Genomic DNA, 25,777 nt, shown 5'->3' on the forward strand with positions numbered 1-25,777 from the left:
CAATTGTTCCAGATACAAGAAGTTACTTCCCCCCCCCTCTACTGGAGCAGAAGTTATACACGTGATGAAAAAGTAAAAACAAAGAATTCATCTGGAAATTATAAGATACTAGATTAAGTTCTAAAAGTCTGTTCAGAAATCATTTCTCTTCCTTTAAGCTATTTATGCAATTCGTCAATGCAATCTGTAGCAGAAAGACTCAAATACTCGATAGTACGACCAATGTACACAACGGGAGGTAGATCTGCTATTGCTAATTATAGACCCATATAATTATTATCTACTTTTTCCGAAGTGTTTGATAAAGTTGGGTAGGCCTCTAACAGTGTACAATAAAATTCTTATGTTCAGATGTCTTAGATCAGGGGCGTAATTTTTTAATAATAATTCTGTCACAAAAACGTATTTCATGATGTACTTTTTGTAACATTTGCATCATAATCATCATCATCATCTTGGGGAGTTAATAATGTGTTTAGGCCTATGTAAATTTCTTAAAAACCGATTTTTACAGTATGGTACTGTCTTTCGTGGAAAGTAAAACTGAATAGTCTCTAAAGGATGTGCGTGCAGATTAAGTTACTCAGATACTTCTTTAATGGTCACCAGATATCACTTCCGTCTCCAAAGAGCCATTGTGACCGTATCTCTTACGCTAGAGGATTTTGTCCCCGACTGGCGCCGATGTACAGTCATAGGCGCTTCTCGGAGAAATGCTGTAAACTTGCCGACCGTCGTCATATTGATGACGAAACGTAGAGGAATGAAATGGGAACGTGATCTATAATGTTGAGAGAAGTGGAAAATACATCCTACACCGATCTTATCCACTACAGGCTATCACTTCTATCAACGCCGGTGACTGTAAGCAGTTGGCAGAGCGACCAATTCTGCTCTTCTCAGCAAGTGGCCAACAAATGAACATATCTTCGGAAATGTGAAAAGGAACGTGAGGAAAAGGGAATAATTATCAGTAAGTAAAGAAAACAGGTTTATTGAATAAAATTTTACACATGTCAACAACAGATTTGATGTAACAAAAAGGTTCACAGAAGTCACCAATTGCATTACCCACACTTCCTGGCGTGGAACATTACATCAGTGTGTGGAATTCTCCAAACTACAATATTATCTACATTATGTTGGGTGAATGTCTTTTGAAGCATTATTAACCTAAGTGACTATACATATTTGAGCTTAAGTAGTTGTGCATTGAGATAACGAGACAGATTGGTTTGTCGAGTCACCAGGGACTTCATGGGGCAGTGGGTGAGACGCGAAGCCCTGAATTGTGACTTAGTTTTATGATCAAGCTTTATATCTCGTTTGTGCGATTGCCAAATATTCCTGAAACCATTTACAGACCAACAGGTGTTGTTTTCGACATTTACTGTGCGATTTACTTTAAAAAATCTTTCTGTTTGTATTAAATTTCGTGTGTTATAAGACATTTTACTGGATTGAAATTAGTACCATATATACAGGGACATCAATTTATTTTTACCAACATTTTTAACATTAACCTGGCTATACTCGGAAACACTGTTACCCCCTTCCATTACAGGAGTATGGTGTTACTATGCAATATGTAAACAAATCATTTTACTAGCTATAGGAGGAGAGAAAAGTAGTGTATCCACTTATGTTACAGGGAAATATGATACGTTATTACGATTTTCAGTTTGTTTATTACTTTTACGGTATTTTATCAAAATACAGTAGAGTAGCAACAGTTTTTTTCACAAATTCAACTCTTAAGGCAGTTGTATTTATTATATAATGGCTACTTTATTCAGCATATTACCGTACTTTCGGCAACTCTAATTTCACTTCTGCTCAGTCAACACAGATAAAGTTATTCAGTCATGCTACATACAGTAGCTGTGCGAAATAAGCAGGGCTAGGTGTTTATGGAGATCGCGAAAATCACGACATAATAATGTACAATAGATTTTTGCTAATCTTTACGAATTAAGTAATTCTGATTAATAATATGCGGATAAAATAATCGCGACAAATCGCGAAATAGAGTTCTAATAGCGAAATATGAACACATTGCGAATTATTACTATTGTGTCGTTTTATAACGAATTTCATATTCTGAGTTCTTTTTTCGGACTATTTTTTCTTTTGAATTTGTTATAATATCGAATTAGGCTACATTACATGGTATTCCAGGTGTTCTGATTACATTAGTGAACAAAAAAAAACGGAGAATTCAACATTTCACTAATAATTTGAAAGTGTTAATTTGAGGGCTGCAAGTTTCTTTCGTGTTTAATGCATGTGTGTTAAATATAATCTCAATGCAACAAATATTGTCTATTGGCCGTACCGCACCTTTACCAGAATTCAACAAACCTTTAATATTAATTATTTGGAAAGTACCTAATATTCATATGAGTTAATACTCCAATTTCAAAATAATTGTATTTTCCAAAATTTACATTAATACCCGCCAAGAGTACAAATCAATCTCCAACAATCTCCGCCGACACCAATATTAAAAAACACAAATGATAAAGTTAATCTCCATAAATACCTTGCCTGGAAATAAGCTTCAATAATATAGACTCTTCCTTCAATGAAAAACGCAACCATATTTCTGAAACACACTATACTCTGTACTGTTTACTTCACTGCTAGCAGACTTCGAATGCAACAGCGGCCGTAAGTTTGTGTGGCTAACGGGAGCAAGAACATTAGTGAAAGGGGTGGGAGTCAAGTACATTCAGAAACGCAGGTACAGTAAAAATGCTAGTAAAAATAAAGTGATGTCCCTGTACTTGTTAAGTAGTGTGAAGGATTTCTCATTCCTTTGCCGATATTACGTTTAAAATCAATGTAGTTATCGAGTGTGGAACTGTGATTAAGAAAAGTGCATTCCGTTAATTTTGTCCCTAACAGGACGTTTTTTTCCAGAAGAAACAATTTAGTCCGAAATAAAATAATGAAGGACTTTTGTCTTTTACATATTACCCACATATATAAATTCGAAGTGACTTTAAAGTCGAATACCCAATTTATACAAGCTAAACCTTTGTTCGTAATTATCGTGTATCTAATTTTTGGTCACTGCTATTTGAGAGTACACAAAATTCAATATTTCCATTACAAGTTTATCGATTCCCTAAAAAATATATATATGAACTAAATATAATTAGACAAAATTCGAGTGTAATGCCTGAGACATTCAAATTGCAGTTTTCATATAGACACATCAGAGAATTGAAAATACGTTTCTATATCCTTCGGAAGGAACTGTATATTATTGCAAGTGAATCAGATTTTAATTGAAGGTGTTGAAGACAATACCTGTTGGCCTTTTATTTACAATATCCTACACATGCACTGAGCACATCAACAGAAATCAAGCGTCATGAACGTATTGTGAGGATTAACTACCCAAGTGGACATGTTTATAAGGTTGATTGGCACCATGTTGTAGATGTTTGGTCGATCTGTCAGTCTGTCGGTCTGTCGTTCGGTCGTCCGATCGCTTACTTAGCTGATATGAATGTCGTGCTGCATTTACACCTGGGGAAGGGCTAGGAAGACGTTCATGGCTATGCAATTACACTTTGGGACCCAATACAAATCATCACAGTCATCGCGAAACCGAAGAAAGGGTCGATACACAAATATATGACTTGGGTTCGTTCACATATCACACTTCTCTGATAATGATGTTTACTTCTAAATAAATAAAACCGAACTCAAGAGATAACTTTAATATTAACAGTAATGATAATTTATAAAAATATACCAATAATACTAACATTAATATCTCTAAACATAAAACCGCTTGTAACATGATATGCGCCTTTGTTAAATAGGGTGACCACATTATTTCTTGGTTATTCTCGTCGTAAGATAATTAAACAAATGATAATTTAATTTTATGCACTTTCAAGAAGGGTAAGAATTGTTAAGTGTAGTAGCAATCGAAGTTGAGTGTTGTGTATTTGAAGAGAAAATACGAGATGAATAAACCACCACACGACTCCAGACTTCGAGACACACATCAGGTTACTATTGCTATTAAATATATGCAAGTTTTTATTCAGTGTTATCGCGAAAGAAACGTGTATGATGAATTAAACAGTTTGAAGGAACATGGGACCTATTACGGGTATGAAAACATCTCTTTCGCCTACAGGCATACTCGCACTTTCATCCCCTCTCTGCACTCATACTGTAATAATCAGGTCACCCTATGTGATTGAAAACAGTAAATACACGGATAAACATCAATACACATTTTTACTGATTGTTTCTGCCAGTTACTTCATTTCACATAAATATTTACTTCAAAGGAAACTTGAGTGATAGAGCGTGGATCTTGCTTACAGCTGCGGGCTCCATTTCATGAATAAAATTGCGGAACTCGGAACGTCCACGACCTCACTCGTGCCTTCTGAGCTCCATAGCAATTCATTTGTAAGGTCAGAGAACAAAATTAAATTCAAGGATATTCAAAGCCGATATGAAAACAAGTGAGGGAAGCTCAATGCATGATAGGGGAATAAGTGACCTTCACTAAGCAAATTATAAGGGGGTGAAAGAATGAAAGGGAGCGTGCGTTCTTGGTTGGTTGCAATTGCGCCAGGAAATTCCACTTACGCCAAGAATTGAAATGTCGTTAAAAGAAAGTAACTTTCCATTTGTAAATTGTCCAAAATTGTGGTATGACTTTTTTAAGTTCAGTCAAGACAAACAACCGACTGAGCAATGAGGTAAAGCCTGTGTCGAAACGGCAACATTGCAACACAAAATTCAAAGTGTTCCTTCTTACCAGTCCGCTGACTCAGGAGAACAAGAAAACCGAAGTACGAAATATTTAGAAGGCTATGACATTTCTTTCGGTACGTTGGTTCAAGATATGCTTTTATTTGTACTCGGTTACATGTTCGTGTTCTTACTATTCCTAATCATTCTAATTTGGAAGACTGGAATTGAGGTAGGCTGGTTACTGTCAGCCACGTTTCAGCCCAATTATCGTTGTCACAACTGGGTTCTGGAGGAATTCCACTCTTATGTGGAACTGATTGTAGGACGTGTACTACGAGTAATTCAACGTCTTCTCACATAAATATACATCGCATTCTTCCAACAATCACGTAAAACACACCACAAGCTTCAAGAATTTCATTTCAAAGCAATAAATGCGCTTAAAACTTCTTCACCCAAATACTTACATCCCTAACATTTTTGCTGATAGTCTTGTCTTGTTTAACTAACTCAAGGTAACGACTTGAGTACAAACAGGACAGGAAAAATTTCAGTCTCACAATTTCACTTAAAAGACAGTGAAACTCTGATGGGAAGAGTATCACTTTGAAGTACTTCTGCGTTTTAGTCGGGCATACAATTTTTTTTAATCTACATATGTTCCACCTCTTTCTTCCAGCCTAAACATGGCGCTATTACTATCCACCCACACCTACATTTGTGTAAAAATAAATATTCAAATTTGGTCATATTGCAACATACTGGGATAAAAGTCTGTGCAATTACTTCTTTCACACATTATTAAATAGATAACTTTTGTCAATTTGAAAGTATTGTTCCGAAGACAGAGGCAATCCGTATCTCTAGAATGGTTCAGAAATTCAATTCTCTAATATATTCACATAACTTCAGCATTTTGATGTCGGTTAACTTAGGTACCTCATACCAGGTCACACACACATATGGGATATTTCTACTGTAGACAGTACTACAGTCGTAAAGATAACGACGCTTTGTGCAGAGCATTTAATTTAATTTCTCAAGCAACGGCTGTATCACATTCATTAGTGACTTTATCCTCAACCGGTTATCAAATTAGAATGGAAAATTATCAGTAAAGAAACATTGGAACTCATTATAAACTATTTCTTCTCTTTTACCTGTGTGATTCTAAGATACCGCGAAATATCCCTACAATAGTATGTGAATTCATCATGTCGGAATTAGTACAAGGTACCGGTAATTATATTATTATATAACACTAATAGATTTTTACTTTTTATTTTTCTCTCTGTGTATTTGAACATCATCTCAATCTTTGCTGAATGTATCAATTTAATTACTCACTACAAATGTGTCGTATTTAACGGGAACTCGTAATCAAACAAAACCCGAAGAGACACACGAATGTATTCAAATGTTATGAATAAAAATGAAATGCTTCAAGGTTAAAACTTAATTTTGTACTTTCATTTCATACTGGGATACACTAAAAATAGCGCTATTCGAGAGAGATGTAACTATTAACTGAAACGATATTATATAGTATGAGAAGCAGAAAAGCCTTCAACGTAAGAAATTATCGCATATACATATATTCTGTAGATCTGTTGGGATGTGTCTGAACAGGAAATTAATGTCCCGACAAGCAATTATTACCTATTGCTGGTACGGTACATTTGGTTTCAAACGAGAGTTTCCTTTTTCGCTCTTATGCAAGTAATGGACACATTTTCTAAATTATTATTTTCACATAGCCTTCTAAATAATGCAAAGCAAATATAAATAAGCTCCTGCTTCAACTTTAAGAAAAACAAAAATTAATTCAAGCAACATTTGTGATTATAAATGGCATGTTTCATGGAGCAATTCTTTGTATTTAAAACAAACTGTACTTTCATTTTCTTACCTCTTATAGCTGTAGAATAATAGGCCTATATAAGCAAACAGAAAACACAACATTGTGGAACAGAAGTTTTGGGCTGCCTCAAGTCTTAAGCAAGTTGCGTGTTATTTGATTTCCAGTATCGCAATGGGGACTTCACATTGACGTGTGTAATAAGTAGAATTCGAATCCTTGTATGTAAAGCCAATGCATCTATCGCATATTCTAGCAATTTTATTTGGAAAATAGACACCGGGTCGGCATTGTCAACTGCAGATACCTATTCTTAAAGACAGCATACACCGAGGCTGATTTAAATTGCAGCTTACTGAATGATTATAACAAATTTGAACAATTTTTCCCAATTCCCATCAATGCAAGTCACTGGTGGGTCATGCACGGAATGATGTAATGTCTTTCCAGACTTCAAATCATTTCTTTGTCACTTATAAAAATATTTTCATAATACTCGCAATTTATGTTCGAATTGTTCCACTATGATAAATTTCCTTTCATTTAAGAATGATAAAATTTTGTCATATTCTATTTATTACATAATAATTATAGGAATGAGAGTCGTTTGCATTCTAGCTTATTTTCTATTAGAAAAAAATCTCGGGTAACTGAAGAGACAAATAAATTACGAAATATTTGGAAGAATGATCACGAAAGGAAAAACAGTTCTATGCTTAACCCGAGAATAAAATGAGCTGCAGAAACGTTTGCTTCGCTCTCGACTTGGAGTCTGCAACGTCGCAGACTTTTCCCGATTTACAATATTTTTGTCACTTTCAACTCAGCGAGCAGACTTAATTCGAAATTAAATACTGATACATTTAACAGAAGTGCGTCATTCTAAGCTGCCACATGTTTTGGTATTGATTTGAATTATAACAAAAACGAGTGCATGACTAGCTTTCGAAAGAAGTCGATGTGTAGGATTATGTATTCGTGATATGATATGTCTCATGTTTAAGGTAACGCAGGAAGGAATTGCATCTCATTCCATCGCGTATACACCGTATTCGATAATTTTCCCAAAACGTGCCGGTGGTTGGCATATTTCAATTACGGCAATACAAGTTCTTTATCAGTCGTCGGTAGCAAAAATTGTAGAACTGAACTACATAGTACGTATTTCATTGTGAAGATCGTACATTCTTCGAGAAAACAGCCGGAGTGGGAACACTGCTCCGGTCAACGATATGGATGAAAGGAAAGTGGCAATAGAGTGGCTAATTTCACTATGAGACGTGGGAGAAACGAAACAAAGCAGACGGCGATGCGCCGAACGACCGCAGATGGGCGCAAGTGCAATCCATCCTGGAGATATAAGTGGAATGAAAAATAGGGTGAGGGATGCAACTTCACTTATCTCGCTCCGGTCCGGTAGGTATCTAAAGGAACAAAGTACCCAGAGTCTCGTGGAGGACAGCGGAGCGCACCGTCGCACTGTGACACAAACGATTCGTCATCCTTTGCAAATCATTGTCGTCGTGTAACTCCTAAGCGATTGCCATGGAAGTTCGGTCCAGAAAGTGTTTAAATACTTGGTACAACTCTAGTTAATGGCTATATTTATTCTTCACTGAAATCGATTGTTAACACAAACTTTCTATTCGAACGTCACGTACTGTACGTACTTACTATATCTGTTCAAAGCTCCATTGATATTGCTAATACGATTGATATAACCTTCCTCGCCGTCGCTGCCGTTCCGTACTGATTTGCAACGAATGAGCTCCTGTGTTCAAGGATATGTATGAGAGAAGACCAAGCTCGAGCCCGCTACTGGGCGTCCGACGCTGGCCGTCACGACGCCAGCACCGCTAGGACGACGAGCAGCACGGCGGAAGGTTTCACTGAGAAGTGGGATCCGGTGTTTGTGTCGGGCACCTTCACCTCCACTTCCGCCATTTTGAAGATGGACAGCAGGAGGTGCGAGTGAAGCTCCGGGTGGTGGGAATTGATCTTCTCACTGATGTCGTGCAGAGGGCCCGCGCACTCCTCCTGTGGAACAAGAGCAATCAGTCAGTCCACCGCCTCTCAACAGTAGAGATCGCGCTTACGTTCAGATCAAAGGTTCGGAGAGTGTAAGTATTTGTTCAGCATAAATACTGATGCTTCTTAAAATCCAACTTTTAAAATATTATTGAGACATCCCGTCATTTTGTTCTCTACCTTGAGAAAAAACACTGGTTAAAATTTTAGTACATTTCACCGAGATGTAGAGGTCACTACCGCACATCAAAATTACAAATAGAATAACACACTCGCCGGTTACTCTAAGAACACAATATGTGGACTGCTTGGCTTCCCTTCCCCTGTTACATGTGCTGGCCGTTTCCACTACCTTCTCGCCATATAATCTACAATCTACCGGTTGTCAGCAATAGTAGGCCGCTTGTCACTGGGACGGAAGAATGTTAGGCGATATCACTGGACATGAAACCGTGAATTTTCTTCCAATTCTGGTATTTGATAAGAGTGTTGGTCTAATTCTTGCAGTTCCAAAAGTTATTTATGGAACAGGGGAATAGACAGCTTCGGCATTTTCATGGAGACTTACGACCAACTAAAATGTCCGAGCTTCGACATTACGCCTACTACAGTAAATACAGGATTAAGGAGTGGAGCACGCATTCTACTTAAGCAAAAGATGGCGAAGATAAATGTTGTGGTTGGCCTGTCGTCATCACGTCATGGAGATCATACCAAACACAGTAGTTGTTCACGCAACTGGGTTTTAAACCGGACCAGAGGTTATATTGTTTAAACGATTTACAAATGCCTGAAGTACAATTCGACACATATATTACGAAACTCTCCTTCTTATGCTTTTAACCTGAATGAAGTCAACATAGTGCCAATGATATGATCACTTTTGTCCAAAAATAACGTGAAGAGTTCCAGCCCTGAGAGGACTACATTAGAACCCCCACTTTCCGACACCCCATTGACCGATCGGCGGATTATCCGACTCACTCTCTCTCTCTTTTTGCTGCAGAACAAAATATGAAGTCCTACAGTATTTGTTGGAGGGGGTGTTTTTCCCAACTAGTAAATTAGTCATTATCTGCTTTCAATGTAATGACCCCAAGAACTTCCACACAATTGTAAAATCCGTGCACCATTCAGTCTTTGTCCTACTGTTGAAGTGGCCGTACTGTGTAACTTATATTATGTAAAAGTCTTCAATGGGTGTCGAAAGAAACGGAAAAAAGCGCAAATAATTTAGAGGTTGGGAAAGCAGAAACTTTATTTCATGTCGAATCAGAATATGAGATTGGCGTTACACAGCTGTGCGCGATATAATAAAAAAAGACGAGAGTAAAGTGTATAAAGTTCGAGTACCTATGTAAATCTACAACACGAGACCTCTACTCCTTTATATTCATACAGTAGACAACCTCACATGGAGTTCCCTTGGCCCTTAAAACCAGACTTAAATTAGTTAACTTCTGATCTTCTAACTAGCATGTTAACACAAGACCATGGAGAAAATTAGGCCTATGTGTTATGCACTTGGTTTATGAAAATCCTTTATGGTATCGGTACAGATTATCCCATTTTTTCGATTAACCGTTCAGTTCACCCCTTTCATTGTCACGGATAATAGAGGTTCTACTGTATAAGGAATTACTAAGCCTATTGTGGTCTTGAGAGCAGTTCGTGAAAAGTAATACTTTTCAAAAGACCTGGACTTCATCATACTCCATGGATGGAAAAATCAATTTATTCCTTAAAATATATATTTGTTCGGAGGTCAATTCATGCTGACGAAGAGAAAATAGATGGAAATTCTGACATTTCCATTTTCACTGTAACAATGTGTGTAAAAAATTGGTTCCAAGAAGACTCAGTGTTTTGCGTACCTAGATATGATCTGCAGCACCTAATGATATCAGCTTTCTTCAATTTCATGCAAAATTCTTCAACTTTGACCTTAATGAGGGAGTAGTAAATATTATTATTTCTACACGAAACTTCTTGTACAGTGTTCGGTTACAAAAGTGAAAAAGATAATATATGTGCACAAAAAATTCAAGACATTTATTTTTAAACACCCTAACCTGCACCTATCGGTTCTGACGTAGCTCCCGCCGACATCGACTGATAATACACCTATCGATTCTGACCTGCACCAGCTGATATGTGCGCTTATCGGTTCTGACCTAGTAACCGCCAGCATGTGCTGATACGTGCATCTATCGGCCTGACTTAGCGCCCGCCAACACCTGCTTATGCATATAGGCCTACCCATTGGCTCTGACCTAGCACCCGTCAACATCTGCTGATACTTGCGCCTATCGGTTCTGGCCTAGCACCCGTCAACATCTGCTGATATTTTCGCCTATCGGTTCTGGCCTAGCACCCGTCAACATCTGCTGATACATGCGCCTATCGGTTCTGACCTAGCACCCGTCAACATCTGCTGATACTTGCGCCTATCGGTTCTGACCTAGCACCCGTCAACATCTGCTGATACTTGCGCCTATCGGTTCTGACCTAGCGCCCGTCAACATCTGCTGATACTTGCGCCTATCGGTTCTGACCTAGCACCCGTCAACATCTCCTGATACTTGCGCCTATCGGTTCTGACCTAGCACCCGTCAACATCTGCTGATACTTGCGCCTATCGGTTCTGACCTAGCACCCGTCAACATCTGCTGATACTTGCGCCTATCGGTTCTGACCTAGCACCCGTCAACATCTGCTGATACTTGCGCCTATCGGTTCTGACCTAGTACTCATCAACATCTGCTGATATTTGCGCCTATCGGTTCTGGCCTAGCACCCGTCAACATCTGCTGATACGTATACTTACCGGTTCTGATTTAGCACCCATCAACATGGACTGATACTTTCACATCTTTTGGTTGTGTTTACTCAAATTGCTTAGCGTTTTGCCTGTGAGAAAACAGTTATTAAATATATTGTCTACTCTTGCCCTTGTCTGTACTACACAAGTTCAGACTATTGACATATTGTTTCCAGTCATTTGCTAGGTCAAAGCAATTGCACTGTTTTTATGACTTAGATCACAGGTTAATTTAAATTTATCAGTACCTTCCTATTGTGTTTGAAATTGTACTCTTTGTTATACATGTATTCTTTTTTTATTATTTTACATCATGTTCATTGCTACCGGAAAATGTGTTGTTATAAAGGCAGCTTCTGTATCATAATGAGACAGGATAGCCTTCTTATTATTATTCATAAACTGCAGAATTAGGCCGACAGTAAGTTATTTGTTAATAGATGGAGGTTAAGAGGTTCTCATTTTAACGAGGCATGAGTAAAAAAGGGAATTCTTAAGGATAGTTAAAAAACTGAACATAGTTTGAGTACTATCATTTAGATACACGATAACAAGCTGACTTTTCAGACAGGGGTACATTCCTCTATAACGAAAGATATTTGCAAGCACATACAATTTTCAGAACATGAAAAGGTGATAGAGAATGAATCATTGCACTGTTTTGTGAGGATCCTTATTGCCACATCTGACCATGCATTATCCAATTAAATAGTTCTCTTGACATTCGTTAGGTCCAATTGTTGTTACTGCTTAATATTCTTCGATGTGTTTTGTCACGTGATACCGTTAAAGTGAGTCAGTATTTTCGCGGCCAGGAATTTTGAGTCAGAACAGACACAGAAGGATGGAGGAAAACTGAATAGACCACTGGGAACTACGATGAAGCAGAGAAATGACATGATAAAGATCGTGTGGATGGTAGTGATGACGATGAGATAACGATTGCGATGGGAACAAAATAGATGTGACGACTATAATAACGTTAATTAAAATGTTAAAAGAAAATAAAAGGACATTATGTTATGATGATGATGATGATTATTATTATTATTATTATTATTATTATTATTATTATTATTATTATTATTATTATTATTATAACTAGGGCTAAGAATTGTATGCCGTTACATTGCCTTTCATGCGCCTCTGACTTCAGCTGATCGGTTACATTACGACCGAATACTGCTATTCGTAACAGGCAACATTCAACGTCCTGTAGAGAAGAATAATAGCGAGATGCCGAGGACGAAATCTGTGACTTAATTTCAAATGAGAAAATTTGTACTAATGATACTGATTTTGAGATAAATAATGCTTGCGTAAAATATTTCAAATATCCCCGCATTGTTTCTGCAGAAGTGGAACGAAGTTTCTCTAGATATAAGGCCGTGTTTTCTAGCAACAGGCAATCATTATCATTAAAAAATTTGAAAATGTGGTTTGTTATTCACTGCAACAATGTATGAAATAAAAAATTATGTAGAACAAAAACCTAATACGCTATCATACCAACATAGTGAAATAATAAGGCTGATATATGTCAATGTCATATTACTGTAGGTGCATTTTCTACAGACATAAAATAGCTTGTAGTCCATGTTATTGTGACGAACCGAATAATTGAAACACGAAATAGGAAAAAATATAGCAAACAAGATGAAAAAAATACTGAATAAACATTATGGATATTTAGCTTGATGTATAATTTGCGACTATTTCAAATTAAGAAATTTATAATAATGATACTGATTTTGAGATAGATAATCCTTGTGTAAAATATTTAAAAAAATGTCCTCATTGTTTCTGCAAAAGTGGAACGAAGTTTTTGTAGTTTTAAGGCTGTGTTTTCTAGCAACAGGCAATCATTCTCCTTTGAAAATTTGAAAATGTGGTTTGTTATTCACTTTAAAAATATATGAAATGAAAAATTGTGTGAAACAAAAACGTAATACACTATCATATGAACATAGTGAAACAATAAGGCTGATACTCGTCAATGTTATATTAGGTATATTTTCTACAGGCAGAAAATGGAATGTCTTTAAAATAGTGGAATTTTTCTTTAATAAAGAAAATGATGTCTTTAAATTTTTCTGTAGCAGATAGTTGTTTCGAAATCAAAGGAAATGCTGAGGACTACTGTATCTTACCGCGATGATAAGCATGAGTTCAAACGAACGAAAGACCGCGTTAACGCACCCCGACTCAAAGTTAGAGGCGCACGAAGCGCACTATAACGGCATGTATTTCTCAGCCCTAATTGTAACCATCGTGACTAAACGCGCGAAATTAATGATGTGTCGATGTCTTAATGTAATGCTTCCTAACCTCACTTAAGAGAAGCTCCGTTAGCAATATCGTGCACCGTGATAATTACAGCATATTAGATGAAGACCAAGCATTGTGACGACTTCACTTGCGGCAGTGAAATATTTTGCTTTGACGAGTGAAATGATCAATAAAACGGTAGGCCTACTACTGGTGCTACCGTCACTACCATCATGATATGGAGAATGAGGAGACACGAAAGCTGAGAAGGAAGAAACGTTCGTCCTATTGACAAGCGATGAATGAAATCGATTACATTGACACACTTCATCTGGGCCAATGATTCTGAACATTTTCTTCCATTCAACGCCTTGATCAATTTTTACTGAAACTATTCCTTAAGAACACTAAAATGTAAATCGTACAGTACAGGTACTCCGTATTGGGTAATATCGTGAAATATTTTTCACACATATGAAAATTTCATGTCTGTAATACGAGTATTTAGAGAAAAAATAATGTTTTACGAAATAAATATGTATGATAGATATTGAATGTTTATAACACTAGCATATATATACGCGTACACATATATGTTATAGCCTTGGGAAAGAACAGATGTCCTAGCCATCGGGCTCGATGCGTTTGAATATTTAATATTGCTCCGTGTTAAGTTACGATGCGGTATAGGATTAATATGGGATAACCAATCAAGCTTGTGATTGAATTTAGATTCACCTTGTCACAGAATAAACTGTAGAAATTAATGTGGTAAATCAAAACTTCCATCGCCAGCTTACACTTTACCTCAAATGATTTCATTTCACAGGAATTAACATTGCAGTAAAAAATCGCTAAAAAAAAATTAAATTCGTAACAGACAACGCAGTCGCTGGTATCTCCGGGACAGCGCAGAGACTTCGAAGTTCACCCGCAGAGACCAAAAATCGCGTTTTGTTAAGCGTGTGGGCATTATTCTTCCATCTTGCCAGAACGCCTGCAATGTCGGTCGCCTTGGATAAAAATTTCGGACATTTTAACAACCGTTGTTGGTAACAGTTTTTATTAGGTAGTTCCACTTTCCACTCGCAATTATGTTTCATCATATTCAAAATTTTCAATCCCAATAATCTATTCACAAAGCAACGCGAAACAATTTCACAAATAGGCTAAAATCACATCTCATTAAATTCTATACAAATTTCACTTAGAAATTCCTATTTCCAGAATTTCACATAATATATATGCAATGTCGAAGTACAAACATTTCGCACAATACATATTTAAATAATAATTAGTTTTTTATACAATAATGATTATTTGCTGTTTTTGATAGTCAATCCTGAAACACACAACTGCATATAATACGTACGCACTTATCACATAAATTGTTACAAATCATACGACTTCTAACAACTTGATTCTTTACAGTTCAATTTTGCATTCTAATGTACCGTCTTAAAGAGTTACAAGAGTGGAGTGATTTGAAACAATTATTGTTTTGATAAGTGTGTAAGAAAAATGTAATTTTCTAGTTAAAACATTGTGCACGAAGTAGCCTAACTAACAAATGTTTAGCTCCAGAATACTAGCCAGCTTCCGAATAGTTCGTTCTCTGTTTGTGACATTGTTTTACCCTGAAAAAAATGTATATTACAAACAACTTCATATTGTTGTAACTCTGAAAATATTGAGCATAGGACTCGTAATGTCTTCGGAAATAAGCTCCGTAAGTGGCGGTAGGGCAGGGGATTTGAATCACTGTGTATGTAGTGAACTGGAACCGAGCTACTGCACTGATCCAGCAGGAGTACAGTGCAGTCAATGAAAATTGCACGCGACTTGTTGCAAAATGATTTCAGAACCTGAACATTCGTCACAAGATGAACAACAACTAAACTGTGCAGCTGTGTTAAAATGTGTCGTTCAGTAGTTCCGCACACAGAGAGAGAGATATGTGTCGAAAAATAAAACAAGTACAGTGTATACAAAATTAAGAGCATGCATTTCAGAATTTGATGGTGTGTTTATTATAGGAAAAAAATCTATTCTGCAAATTTTATAAACGTCATGTGCTAGGTTCCAACAGAGAGCGTCATGTAAACACTAACGTGCTTATGGTTACAAATTTAATTCTGAGACTCGAGTTACACTGCCTCAGTTGCCGCGCGACCCGCCAATTCGTGCATCAATTTCCCTCCTTCTGCGTGTATCGTTAGATGACGTCACCACCTCCAACTCAAGCTTATGGTAGAAACATTGATCCTTCATCTGTCGATCGACGTTCACTTCATTGGAATTTGTCGTGTAGTTTAGAAATTATAGGCGCTAAAATACTAGTCTGAAAATGTGTCAGTCGACTATCTGGGGTGGCATCATAGTACGGGACCGAACTTACGAAAGTATTGTCATCAAAAAATGGGTATAACATACTTGGTTAAATTGCAATTGTGTTATTGAACGCACATCATTGAAGGTGTAGATTTAAGTGACGTGCCTAATTTCAAGTATGCTCCGATTATGTCAGCTGACATGGAACGTAGTTTTTCCATAAGATTTTTCTCCCATGTGGCACGGTATCGTTCTCAATCGAGAATTTGAAAATGATATTCCTCGTGTACTGCAACAAATCACACAAGGCTCGTGATGTTTATTTTAGTTTACATTTAAAGTGTAATGATTTGCGATGTTGAGAAAGTGGGCCTACATCAATATTTTTAAGGGAATAAGTCGACGTAAATTTTAAGAAACCAACAAATGAAACTATATTAAGAGGTATAAAAATAATTGTATTTTTTTTTCCAATTCCTAATAATGTACGTGATATTTTGATAAAACATATTAATGTGTTCAGGATTTTTTAAATTTCCTTAATTTTCACATTACGAAAATTAGTGACATAGATGCAATTATTTAGTTCAAAATGAAATGTATATCATGCATGGGCCAAGGTATTGCTTTAAACTATGTAACCTAACTCATTTGTTCTCAAATAATTTTGTAATAAGTTGCGTGTAATTTTCCATGACAGCTCTACTTCTGCTTGCTCAGTGCAGTAGGTAGGTTCCAGTTGGCTATGAAATGTTATACTTCGTTTTCTCTGAGATCTAGTATACGTAAGTTAATAATTCAATCCACGCAGTTGTCATATTTACTATAATTTTCCCTTAATGCAGTGGTCGTCAGCAATCGCTGAAATGGGTAACGGGTAAGTAGTGTATCGGTATATGCACCATCGTGCAGAAGAGAAAGGGAGAAAGCATACCAGTCAGCAGCCACGGATGCACGCTAGTGCATCTCTTATTCGCAGGTAAGAGACGCTAGCCCGTGAGTGCACTGTGCTAATGACCGCTGTCTTAATAGATGATTACAAATTAATTGAACTATAGCTAAGGAAATGAGGTACTATGGAAGAACTTAGTTTTCTTCACCAAAAGCCTGATCTCCAGTCCGCCCGCATCTGTTAAAGAAGTTTCCAATAACACTGCTCTACACTCCAGTCAAACTGTCCACCCATTCTCCGATATATTTCCAGATGATAAGGTGTCCGGACGAAAGGTATCCAAAACATAGGGACACTCAAAATTTCCTCTGAGTATATGATATATTTCAATATAGGCACGACAAATATCCAGACGACACTCGACCTCGCTCCATGTGGCGTGAAGCAAGTTTGGTGTTATCGTGGCCACAGCACCCCTTACGCCAGGCTGGGCAGCAAGAGCGGATTCTACTCTCTCACGGGGAGCCATGTGATTTCTCTTCATCCCCTTTCTTCCCCGTCGAACAGCGCGCAGCGTTGATTCCGTGACGGATGAATATTAAGCATCCCCGTTTAGAGACTGGTTCCGCTCCCGATGCCGAGCCCTGCCTTACGCGTTCTTCAGGTGTTGAAGATTGTTGATCTTAGCCTGGTAGACGATGTCCTTCATAAAACCCGAGAACAATGCTGGGAGAAGGAAGTGGGCCGTAGGCTGACGCACCTAGTGTATTCTCTCGAGGAGTCTAGCACATCCATATCGGGTACTCAAACGACGCTGCACAGATGGAACTCTGCTAGACACAGCTCACATCGCACCTGTTCCGTGGTGTCGCCATCTTTACTGGGCTCAAACATGCGCGTCATCAGTTGTCGTATGCACGGCTTTTCTGAACCGACGCATACGATGTGCGAGGCCTCCTCGCACAAATTCGGATTACACGAGAGATAGCGGGTGGTTTCTATGGTTGCGAGGTGCGCAGACCTCGCATCTCGCAGTTATAGAAACCACCCACTGTCTCTCGTGTAGTCCGGATTTGTGGGAGGCGTCGCTTCAGAAAAAGCAAGGCTTTAAGTGGAATAAGAGAGAAAGATTTCAGAGATCCCCCTTATGATGAAGTAACCTGGACGTATATTAATAATTTTCAGAATTTTTAATCTGGGATAATACTGATAGCGGATGTTTCCTACTTATAACCAATAGTTACCGCTTTCATTTAATAAAGAAACACACAGCGTGACGATGTGTGAAGCTACACATTTCTGCATACAAACCTTTTCCCGCATCAGGAGATCAAGTGAAGATCGCTGGCTCGCGCCGCGACTGTCCTTACTTATTTTCGCCATCAGAATCAGATTCTCTCTGGTGACGTTGTACAGCGCCAGAGTGCAGGAAGTCTGAAACATGACAAATGATGGAGTTTGAAACTGATGCTTGCCGTCCAACAAGAAATGTCTCGAGAATAATCAAAATTTTATTCAAATAGTCTCTAAAAATTGTATTGTGATGGTTCAGAGAACGGATGTTTTATTTCTAAACTACTACGATTCTATATCCATTCAGTAATACTACTCAATTTGGCAGGGAATGTTAAACATAGAATATAACAAGTTTTAGTAAAGGACTTGGTCTTTATTTAAAATCAACACACGACGACGAACAAATCTGACGATTTTCTTCGTTATGTTTGGTGTTACTTAGAATGAAAGCACAAGTTCGCATCAAAGATGAAACTTTTTCCTCAATAAAATTTATTAAACAATGTCCTTGGATTCTCTTCACGTCTAAGTTGTAGGCCTATTACACAGAACACCAAGCGACGGGCTACATTTCGTCATGTGCGACCAAAGGGTCGTAATTTCTTCAAGGCTTAGCAGTCAACAGTTCTATCATCTTGTTATGCTCACAGAACCAACACTTTCCCTTTAACGTACCATCAGAGATATGACTTATTTTTATAACATATGCTTGAAATATCTTTAAAATAAATATAATATTGTTTAGTATTATGACTCTTGAAACAGGTTTTAGCGAACATGAAATTTATGTTAGAAATTACTACAATACACGAACAGCTGTTTAATTGAATTTGTGTAAAATGAATTACATATCTACTTGAATGATATAACATCTTACTTTGCGATTATAAAGAATGACTTATATGTTCAATTCAAGAAACGAGCCTTCTTTCTTATTTCGATGCAAGTTAAACATAACGTTTTCGGTCATATATTTCTTCTTTAGGCCATATAATAGTTCAGGGGAAACCATAAACCAGAATATATTTCGGAAGATGCTACATTAAGTAAAAGTTTTAAAATGTTTAGCAGAAATTATGTGTGATCGATTTTTAAATCGAATACTTCGTCCTTAAAATTGGCGTGAAACATACCGGTGATCCACGCCTTCGTGGGTGCAGATGTTCTACACGCTCATTATTTGATGTATGCGAACATTTAATTCTGAAAATTGTGTAGGCCTATTTCAGATATGTTAACATCTTTGGATTTTTTCAATGCACCAATGCTCCTGAAACCGATTAGAAAACAGAGTAATAAGTAATTCGCTCTCTATGATGCAAATCTGTAAAATTTAGTCCTATGTATATTCATAAGAGAAAATGAATATTTGATCAAAAGAATCAATGTGTGGCATAACAGAGCAGCGTCCACTCCACTGCTAAATGAACAAACATTGAGCCATCTGTAGGGGGATGAAATGTTGTGATGATTTTATTTTCCCGACTCTTCGGCAGAATCCTTGTTGATCGCGAGTTATATATTGTGCTACTCCGATCTGTCTCCCTTACTGGTTGCAGTCTTCCTAAGAGGTTAAAGGAGCCATGCACAGAGAACATCATCATTATACGTAGAAAACTTAACGTCTGTTAGTCTCCTTCCATTGGGAAATTTGAAGCAAGCGGCCGAACAAGGATAATTTTTTTACTTGATTATTAACGACGCTGTACCAACTACTGGGTTATTTAGCAGGATGGGATTGGTCATGGCGAGATGAGGCCGAGGATTCGTCATAGATTACCTGGCATTCGCCTTGCGGTTGAGAAAACCTCGGAAGAAATCCAACTATGTAATCAGTCCAAGCGGGAATCGAACCCATGCCCGAGTGCAACTCCGAATCTGCAGGTAAATGCTCTACCACCTGAGCTACGCCAGTGACTAACAAATTACAGCATAAGCCTCATTCTCACTTTTGAATCAAGTGACTTGATTCGACGAAATTGAAAAGTGGGAACTATATTCCAAGTTGAACTGAAGTCAAGTAGCAGCTTGAATTAAAGTTTCAAGTAAGGATAAATCTCTTTTCTACTTTCAACTTGACTTGAAAGAACTTTAAAAGTATGAACGCCACTTGAATACTTGGATTCAAGAGAGAAATGCGCAAATGCTGATAGCCACGCAATTTAAGCGCCGATTGTGCTGGAAAGTAAGAGAATCCGATTGGAAATTTTGTGTAGCGTTCTTTAAGAGGTTCAACCTACCATTGCGAATAGTCTAGTGTCCATCCCTAATGTACGAAAGCATATTTGTTGCTCACTTGGATTTATAATTTCAAGAAATTAATTAAAAGAAAAGAAGAGAGAGGAAGCATAATATACGTGTACATTTTTCAAACTACAACAATTAACATTCTTCATGATGTTGATTATAATATAGACTACTATGTCTTGCAGCAAACCTAAATTCTATTTTAATAGGAAACAATGAGTAAGTGGAAAAATAAGCGAATACTCGAGTTTCTGCATTTGTATGAAACTCACGAAGGCCCGTGGAATATAGAGAATGCAAAGTATTGTGACAGAAATGCAAGGAAACCTGCCATGGAGGAGTTCATTGAGGAGCTGAATAGGAGAGGTTTAATGTGGACCCAGACGAGGTAGGAAAGGAAATTAAGAACCATTGAAACTCTATATATAGAAGAAGTGGGGAAGGCAGAAAGAAGAATTAAGAAGAGTGTTGCTTAAAGTGATGACATTTATTAGCCGAAACTGTCATGGCTCAATGTGGCCGACAGATTTTTTTGCGGGTGGGGGGAGCTATAACAACTTAAACAAAATAGTTTTAAAATATGGTGAATTATACCTGTATATTTTATTAAATTTACATTAATAATTATTAAATCTTTCCTTGATGATTTCACTTATTCTACTTGTAATTGTTGATGGTCATGTATTTATCTCGCTAATCCAATTTCTAAGCCATAATGAACGGACGCTTCTTCCATTTCTTCAATGTCTTTAGCAGTTCCCTAATAAGAAGTTTTACTATTACAGAAATTTCAATTTGTACACATTTAATCGACGCCATTTCATCCTACTTGAAAAAAAAACAACTTGAATATGTCTGAACCGCAACTTGAATTCATGTGACCTGAATTCAAGTTACGGTGCTTAAAAAGTGTGAACGAAAATTAAAATTTAAATTATAGTTTATTTAACGACGCTCGCAACTACAGAGGTTATATCAGCGTCGCCGGTGTGCCGAAATTTTGTCCCGCAGGAGTTCTTTTAAATGCCAGTAAATCTACTGACACGAACCTGTCACATTTAAACACACCTAAATGCCATCACCTGGGCCGGGATCGAACACGCAACCTCGAGCATAGAAGGCCAGCGCTATACCAACTACGCTACCGAGGCCGACGGTTTCACGGAGTAGACGCACTTTTGTCCACAGCGCATCGAATGCCATGCTTCACACATTGTGGAACGGCTTCTAAAATACCTCTATGCAAGGAAAATAGGCCTACTATAACTCTGCGCACAGCCGTCGATAACCCAACAAAATGCTGAGATGCCGCCATAAGCATAATAAATTAAGCTCCAAGAACTGATCGGTAAATTTGCTCACGTGTTTGTAACCGGAAGTAGGATGTTTGTTGCGGGCGCAGCACTAGTTTCCCAGCGAGGTCATGTAGGTCCTCCGAATGTAAGCTGGACTCGTTTCCTTTGTTTACAGATTATTAAAGTGGCGACTCGTCTCCGAAATTCTCTTCAGACCAACGAGCTAGAAGCCTTACTTCAGACGTCTTTATCTCAGTTGGAAACACTTTCTGTAAATTCACTATGTTTTCCTCTACACTTGCTCGCAGTGAGGAAGTTATATATATGCATGCACGCACGCACACATGTAACTTTTCGTTCTGCAAAAAATTTTACAATGTGACATTTGTTCGGATCAAATTTCTGCATATTTAAAGAGCGAAACTAAAATTCTTTCAACTATTTATTATCATAATACATTGTTCTCTTGAATTGACTGAGAATATTGAGAATTAAATCAATTACTTTCCCAAGACACGCTATGAAGTGTTTCGAATAAAATAATTTTTATCTCGAAAAGGAAGCAAAAACGAGCAAAATTGTATTTAACTCCTTTGTTTGAAATATCTCAAAGAACAACTCCCTGAAATTAATGTCATTACTTTTAGTTCAACCTGTGTGTGTGTGTGTGTATGACTCAACGAATGTGATACGTATCTCCAGATTCGAAATTGGTCTAAATGTACAGAGCGTTCCATCTATCTTCCTCATCCAAATGAAAAATTGTTTCAAACAAATTATGTTGTTAACGTACAATGGGGAAATAATACTATGGGTATATTCTTCTTGTAACCATCTTCATTAAGGGGATTGGTCTATGATTAATGACTTGATTTCTTTAAGTGACACTATGCAGATTTTATTCAATGGATTGTTTAAGGCCTGTTCCAGTAATATGGGAAGCCAGCTCACCTTGTTGCTGGACTCGTGGCGCATGAAGTCTTGGAGCGATCCCACAGCGTCTTGAATCGAAAGATTGCTGTGGGGCTTGAGCAGGGCTTCGTCAGTCTCACTGTAGCCCAGGAACAGGAACACGCCCTGGGGCAGCTTGTATGCGTCTGCAAAATAAGACAATAAGCGATGGCACAATGAAAAGTGATAATGCAGCAATTGTTTCATCTAAATTTGTGTCCTTCCGTAAGATAATAGTGTTACAACGAGGAAGTCGAGGTAACGACGACGAGGGCAACACGAACATAAGCAATCTCCAAGTTGAAACGTTTAGTTAACATAATTATTCCCATTAGGCACCAAAGATGCAGGAAGGAAGTACGTAACATCGGCAATTCTATCTGCAAATGTCAGTTAATGCAGGACAGTGTGCTCGACGTGTCTGTCTCTACATAAGTTAAGATATTTTGTGCGAGATCGTGCGTATTTGCTTGTTTTCCGCACAGAACCAATACGCAGTAAGTGTGAAATACCACATTCAGTATTCCCAACGTAACACACATAACAATTTCCCTCTTCTTACCGCTTAAGCGCGACATTAATTTTACTGCTTTAGGCTTTTAACATATTATTTTTAGTGACGTTTAACATAGTAATAATTATAAATTGGAAACTTACCACTGCAATTTCACCTAAATTGCAATGTTAATGATTGTTTTTAAATATTTGCAAAAATTAAGTAAAGTCTACTACTCCACGAAACTCATTGCATTCCTGATACAAGTAACACCTAAGGAAGCCGTGAAAAAATCAACAAGATTCCAGATGCCGATGTTATTACTGCAATATGTTATATAAATAATATTGTTAAAATATTAAAATGAAAAATAAATCATTACATAACCTTACCGTTTGTTTTAAGTTCGCATTAATAGACTGGGGGAAAAAAAAGACAGACGTATATCACGGCCTGCTGGAGTATAGTAAACACAGAAAACATTTTATAGCAACAATGTTGAAGAAAGATATTTTTGTTTTCCGAAGTTGCCGTCATTAAACAGAAACCAAAATGGAAATTTCATTGCAACTAATTAGAAATTCGTCTTTCAGGTATGTAATAAACGATCTTCGCACAAAATAATGTACGATACACGAGCGGTATGTTTGTTTTCATGTTCTCGGAAATTGAAATTCGTCTTTCAGGTATGTAATAAACGATCTTCGCACAAAATAATGTACGATTCACGAGCGGTATGTTTGTTTTCATGTTCTCGGAAATTAAAAAAGCTCAACTACGTTTCGCTTTTTCAATCTTTTCCTCGACCATGAAAACGTCAACACACCGCTCTTGTAACGTATATTACTATTACATTACTAGTACTTCTGTTGGGCCCTTCTGACTACAACAGACACAAAGAAGTGGGGGATGAACTATTGTAGATAAAACACATAGCAAAACAGAGACACAAAACGATAAGCAAACAGTCAGACACACAGAGACAGAGAGTCAGACAGAAACAGAGTCTCAGAGAGAGACGGGAAGGCAGAGAGAGAGAGACGGAGGGAGACAAAAAGAGACGGGAAAGAAGAGAAACAGAGCGAGAAACAGATGGTGGCGGAGATACAGAGAGAGGAAAGGAGACAGAGAACGAGAGACGGGAGACAGACAGGGAGGCAGAGAGAGAACAGACTGGTAGTCAGATAGACAGGCTTTCATACAGATAAATATTGTTATAGTAAATATTATATAAACACAGAAAGTTCCATGGAAATGTTAAAATCGCTGTTGTCGAGGTTTTTTTGTTGTACACATCCAGAAACAAAATTTGGACACCTAATTTTACAATGTTTCAGATACAACTCATTGCGCATACGCAGGAAAGAAGAGCGCCTTAAATGTATGCTACTTCTTGATAGTGTTGCGAAGCCTGTTGCTTACATAGAGGGGGACTGCTAACAAGAGACGGCCATTTTTTAATTCCGCATCTGTACATCTCGAGGGCATCATGCCATAGGACGTATCAATAAAACATCAAGTTTACATTAGAGCCATAAAAAGGTAAAATTATTTTTCATTTCCTTGTCGACATAACACAATACTTTCTTTGATTCTTTCTCATGTCTAATTTAATTTTCAAACATAAATAGGTAACATTAAAATATTTCAATCACTCGACATTTGTTGATACCCCCTTCTGGTATGTTATAAACAATCTACACACCGTCGGATTAGTGTGGGCAAGCGTCACAACAAATATCGCCGACGCTGTTACCAAATAATGAACTGGGCATTAAGTTCATTCATGCGCTTTGTGACCACAAATTAATTGGCATTCACGAGTGCGTAGTACGTTCCAGTTTTGGGTAGGCCTATTCAAATATGACACCTGAATGAAAACGGTAACAGTAACAATTTCATCCCGTGGGCGACTTTCTCCAATCCTGTTTGCCGAGGAATGGACTCGAGGTCACGGAATATTGTTGTCATTCTACCGATTCTGCATTAATTACACTGCACAACGATGAAATTAATACCCGACAAAAGTACATTACACTATGTATATTTGTACCCCAAATTCGAAAGTGAAATGCGTTTCACGATATCAAAGTTTCGGTGAAAATCGATTCTGAACAGTTTGTTCTCGGCGCTACAAACCATCGGGAGACATTACAAAAACTGCTCTTGTTCCCCTAATTGTTACAGAAACGTGTAATCAAAATTGATTTGGATTATCCAACAAACTTTATCCATTCCGAATTTAATGTTTTTAGTACTGACCAAGATTATATATACTCTTTAATGAAAATCTATCATATAAATCGAATGAAATTTTGTAGCTGAACCACGTGATTATAATATAAGAGAAATGAAATTCTTACTCTAATTGAAACTAAATGCTTCACATCTGCTGGTTTACTGCATAGTACTGGTACAAATTGTGGTCCATGTCTATATAATTCGATAATAAAATTTAATCCAAAATTGGCCACTTTTAGTAATGAAATTTTCTAATCCATAATTAAACAACTCATAGGACAAACTTACCTAGTTTATATGTATCATGTACTGTAACGCAAGT

At 37.4% G+C, this 25,777-nt stretch overlaps 1 protein-coding gene across 2 annotated transcripts in view; it reads right to left on the minus strand.

Annotated features, from left to right (window-relative positions):
* Positions 1–978: 978 nt before the first annotated feature.
* Positions 979–25,777, minus strand: part of Gfrl (Glial cell line-derived neurotrophic family receptor-like) — a 1,341,875-nt gene continuing 1,317,076 nt past the window's right edge. For both annotated transcript variants that reach the window (XM_069836786.1, XM_069836785.1), the window contains 3 exons: positions 22,719–22,864; positions 18,241–18,363; positions 979–8,626 (listed from right to left, as the gene is read on the minus strand). In XM_069836786.1, the coding sequence (XP_069692887.1) occupies positions 8,429–8,626; positions 18,241–18,363; positions 22,719–22,864 (467 nt within the window). In that variant the 3' untranslated portion in view covers positions 979–8,428. The remainder of the gene's footprint in view (positions 8,627–18,240; positions 18,364–22,718; positions 22,865–25,777) is intronic.

Source organism: Periplaneta americana, chromosome 10 (assembly GCF_040183065.1).
Source record: "Periplaneta americana isolate PAMFEO1 chromosome 10, P.americana_PAMFEO1_priV1, whole genome shotgun sequence".
Classification (NCBI taxonomy): Eukaryota; Metazoa; Arthropoda; class Insecta; order Blattodea; family Blattidae; genus Periplaneta; species Periplaneta americana.